The sequence below is a fragment of the Capsicum annuum genome, unplaced genomic scaffold (assembly GCF_002878395.1).
Source record: "Capsicum annuum cultivar UCD-10X-F1 unplaced genomic scaffold, UCD10Xv1.1 ctg16882, whole genome shotgun sequence".
Lineage (NCBI taxonomy): Eukaryota > Viridiplantae > Streptophyta > Magnoliopsida > Solanales > Solanaceae > Capsicum > Capsicum annuum.
Window position 1 is genome coordinate 1 of NW_025822501.1, and position 4,711 is coordinate 4,711.

General features: G+C 34.7%; 1 protein-coding gene across 1 annotated transcript; it reads left to right on the forward strand.

Annotated features, from left to right (window-relative positions):
• Window positions 1-2,397: 2,397 nt before the first annotated feature.
• LOC124890366 lies at window positions 2,398-3,891 on the forward strand (the record flags this gene model as incomplete). The annotated part of the gene is given in 2 exon segments (XM_047402211.1): window positions 2,398-3,384; window positions 3,610-3,891. Coding segments are annotated over 2 exon segments (1,269 nt in total), but the record flags the coding sequence as incomplete, so codon positions are not given.
• Between the last annotated feature and the right edge of the window lie 820 nt (window positions 3,892-4,711).

The window sequence follows — 4,711 nt, forward strand, 5'->3', positions numbered from 1 at the left end:
GAACTCACACTTCATAAGATTGTTAGCCATATGAAAAAAAGGAAGAAAAATAATAATACCTTAGCCTTAGCCTTCAAATTTGAGACGGTAGAGTCTCGTGCTGATAACGTATTATAAAACAAGAAAGAACAAGAAGAATAGTAGAGAGAATAGAGAGAGTGATTCTTATTCTTATTTCTTCTCTTGAGGGATCTTGATGTACAATGAAGGAATTTGCCCTAGTTTCACACTAAAAGACAAATACAGCAAATCCTGATAGACATCAAAAAAATCTTGATAGATCTTGATAGACATTCACTATAATTGATATATATCATAACAAATAGTAATTAATACTACTATTTTTGTCAGGTTATCATTAATACTGTATATTTATATTTTCGTATAATAATTTTACAAGTAGCCTAGTCGTGTAAAGTTTTTGCTACTTGAGTACAATTTAAACTAAATTTTTATAGGCTGTTAACAATTATTAAACGCTCCTAACGGCCACATAACGTAAATGGAAACTTAAATAGAGAAAAAGATATGAAAATTTATATGGTTGTTACTTGTAACTTATACTATCATTCTATGTTTGATGACTACCATTTTCTCTGTCATGGGCAATGCTTTCGCAAAAAATATAAAAGAAAATTACGGTTTTAAACAATTTTTAATTTCAGAAAAAGATATCATGTGCTAGATCTGCAACTTTTTTTTTTAATTTCTTTTTTATAGTGCAGTGCAGTGCAAAATTCATGTCAATTATTGTAATCGCAATCAAGTACAAGAAAATTCAAAGTTCAATGTTGCGTAAGAAGTTCCAAATTAGGCACATGACGATGAATTTAACTTGCAAGATGTATTTGGTCCTACAGAATATTTTTTAGCCAGTCAATTTTTTACTTATTTATTTGGTGTTTGATAAGTAGGTAAAATATATTATTTTAAAATTATAAATGTATAATATGTAAAATATTATGAGGGTGAAAACGAGGTGGGGTGAGGAATGATGTTCGAGTGGCGCCCCAACAGCCATGGAAATTGGGAGTAAATTTCATGGATGATCATCCAGTTTTGTTTTCGGTATCCAAAAGTCATTATTCTTTGTTTTATTACACAAAAGTCATTTAACTTTGCCTCATCTTTTATAAAAGTAAACAACAACAACAACAACAAACCCAGTGTATTCCCACGTAGTGGGGTCTGGGGGGTAAGATGTACGCAGTTCATACCTCTACCTCTAAAGAAGTAGAAAGGCTGTTTCCGATAGACCCCCGGCTCAAGTCACGAGGTACCACACAAACTCATAGTAAAGCACAGAACTAGATTACATAACATAAATACGGCACCCATAAGTATTAGAAAACAGAGGAAAGCACACAGATTCGTAATAAAACATGGAACACGGAATCATAACAAGAATAAAACCCCCACCAAGTAATTCCCTACACTAGCGACCCAAACCGGCCCTAGTCTTCTGCCCTAATTCGCGTCCTCCCAACAACAGAAAAACTGCATCTACTTCGTTTTAAAAACACTTTTACTAGTTTACCAAACACCATTCTTTTAAAAAAAGTGTTTTTTCTCAAAAAAGTGTTTTTTTTGGAGAAAAAAGCAATCCCAACCAGGCTATCGGTTTGTATAGAAGATTGTCATTCGTAAAAAATCATATTATATTGTAGATCATTTACTTTTTGGTATATTGCTTGTGTATAGAGATTTTTCCATAGTTAACTAATTATTTACCTAATAGAAAAAGGAGATTAATTATTTACCTAATAGATGGAAGATTATTTAGAGGAGAGGAATCAGAGGTGTTTTGAGGATAAGTGTACTTTTCATATCTTTAAGATGAACTGCCTAGTAATTTGGTGTAAACATGAATATCCTTTAGAAGCTGAGGACATTCCTTGTGTTTTAGATTATTTATGAGTAGATTGGTGGTAGTTTTTGCTTTATTGACTACTATTTCTAATTATTACTGGAATGCACTTTTGGTGTAGTTGCTTGTTTTTATATAATATATATGTTACCTTCTCAAAAAGAAAAAGGTGACAACTTTGGGAAAGACACAGGACATTGTTGCAGAGAGATGAAGTTTTGACAAGGCTATAGTTAGAAGGGCAGATTGAGGGAAGCCAAACGAAAAAGCTAGGAATAATAGGACTATGGGTATTAATTTTCTTTTTGGATAGGACTATGGGTATTAATGACCTGTTGAATTGTAGTCAATCATCACAGTTAAAAACTAATGGAAGGAGAACCTACTTTACTCATGGTCCAAGCAGTTAATGCTTGGCATCAGTTTTTCATATGTATACATGATCACATAATTTTCTTTGTACTGATGTGGTTGCTCTCTCAGTTCATTTATCTATCGTTTTATATTGATTCATTTATATCCTTCTATACAGCTGGAGGATGATGTGGGTGATCTTGAGAATGCTGTTCCAGCAAATAAGCCATCTGTTGTTCTTTTTATCGATAGATCGTCTGACTCGTTGAAGATTAGAAAAAATAGCAGGAAGGCTCTTGATTCTTTTAGAGAGTTCGCCCTGAAGGTTCAGATGTCAAATGAAATGAGTGAACTAAAAGCATTCGGATCACAAAAGACATCTTTCAATGCTTTTCAAGGATCAAGAAGTACTTCTAGACACCCTAAAGTGGGGCTGTTGACAGCATCTCAAAAGATAAATGTTAATGACAAGATGTCAATTGTTGTAATGAATCAGGGGAAACAAGTCATCCTAGAAGATCTGGTTTCTGGTTTACAAGGCAGTACATTGCATGAAATCTTGACATATGCGCTTCAGCAAAAGAAGGAAGTGAAATTGAGCTCACTTGCGAAAGAAGCAGGATTTCAACTTCTATCTGAAGATTTTGACATCAAAACTGCTCAAGCTTTACCAGGTCAAACAGGATTTCAGTCAAACAGGGTTTCAGAGATCCTTGTGGAAGGTGTTTCTGAAGGTATTATTAATCCCGATAGAAAAACAATGCTGCTTGAAGATACCATAGTGGGGAAGCTATACAATGAACAAGCTGAATCAAATGAAGCCAAGTCTTCTCATGTTTGCCCAAAAGATTCTGAAACTATATTGGTGCTCACAGAACTTCAGTCAGATCAACTTTGTCCTTTAGAAGGTATTCCAGAAGAACCTACTGATTCAGGTATGGATCCAATGCTGCATGTTGAGGACGGGAAGCACATCGTACAATCAAACCCTATTAGTAATGAATTGGCTCAGCAAAATGATGAGAAGAATTTCCTTGAAGATGAAAGTTCACAAATATCTGAAAAATTTGGTCATGATGATATGAAGAAGGTCGCTGACAACCCTAGTGCAGAGGAAACAATCAAGGAGCTGGATGAGCAGAAAGAAAATGAATACTTCAGAGGTTCCTTCTTCTTTCTTGATGGTCACTATAGACATCTTAGATATCTGACATCCGGTTCAAAAATACCATCTGTGGTACTAATTGATCCCACTTCACAGCAACACTATATTTTAAGTGAGCAAGCAGATTTCAGCTGCACTTTGCTATCTGAATTTCTTGACAGCTTTCTCAATGGAAGTCTTAACCCATATAAACAGTCTGAGCTTGTTGTTCCAACCATTGCAGAGGCTCCAATTCCACCATTTGTTAATCTGGATTTTCATGAGGCTGATTCTATCCCTCGACTGACGGGGCATATGTTCAATGAGCTGGTCCTTGATAATCAGTCTGATTCCAAAAATTCTGGTAGTTCTCGAGATAAAGATATTTTAGTTCTTTTCAGCAATAGCTGGTGTGGTTTTTGCCAGAGGATGGAACTAGTTGTTCGTGAAGCATACCGTGCAATCAAGGCGTATAATAAAACCCTGAGGGATGGGTTTAAGAATGAGAAACTCTCGTTGAATGGGGGTAAGAAGCTCAGCCCATTTTTGCTCTTCATTGGGTTTCCGGCCAACTTATATTCTATTTCTTTTTATAAGCTACCCCTATTTTATATAAAACTAGGTTTGAGATTATGATTGTAGGCATGTATAATGGCTAAAGTTGTTTTAAACTATTTATCAAAAAGAAGTTTTTTTATACTGTTGTATCATTTAAAACATGAAATTTGCATGATTTCATCTCATCACAGAAAGGTCTATTTTCTGCTAGATGTTACTAACAAGTGTTATATGTACTTTTTAAAAGTTGAGAAACTATTTGTATCCATGTCTATCCTCGCTCTTAGGCCATATGAAAGAAATAATAAACATAAAAGTATTGGAACAAGCCAATTTCAGTTTGTTCTGGTGATATCCTACATTAAAAATTGTTAGATTTGGAGTAGGAATCGGAATAGTATATAAATCCTACTAGGATTGTAATTAAATATCCTAGTTGGAAAAGGAGTCTAATGTAGTGTCTATAAATAGAGTCTTAATGAAATTCTGAAGATATAACAATTCAATAATATTCTTCTCTTATATTTCTCACATGGTATTAGAGCGGTGAGGAACTCGGTCCGACAAGTAACAGTGTCTTTCCGGCACATGACTCTTTTCGGTCACTTCTACAACAATTTTCCTTTTCCAGTAGAGTCGTGTCATCGTTCCAACCCTACTCATGTAATTTTTCTCTGAGTTTGACCACTTTTCAAACGTCAAATCTAATAGTTAAGCGCATGTGCATGTCCGAGCCAACTTTTCAGTGACTTCTTGTTCAAGATCTACTCATCTCTTGATTTCGCGAT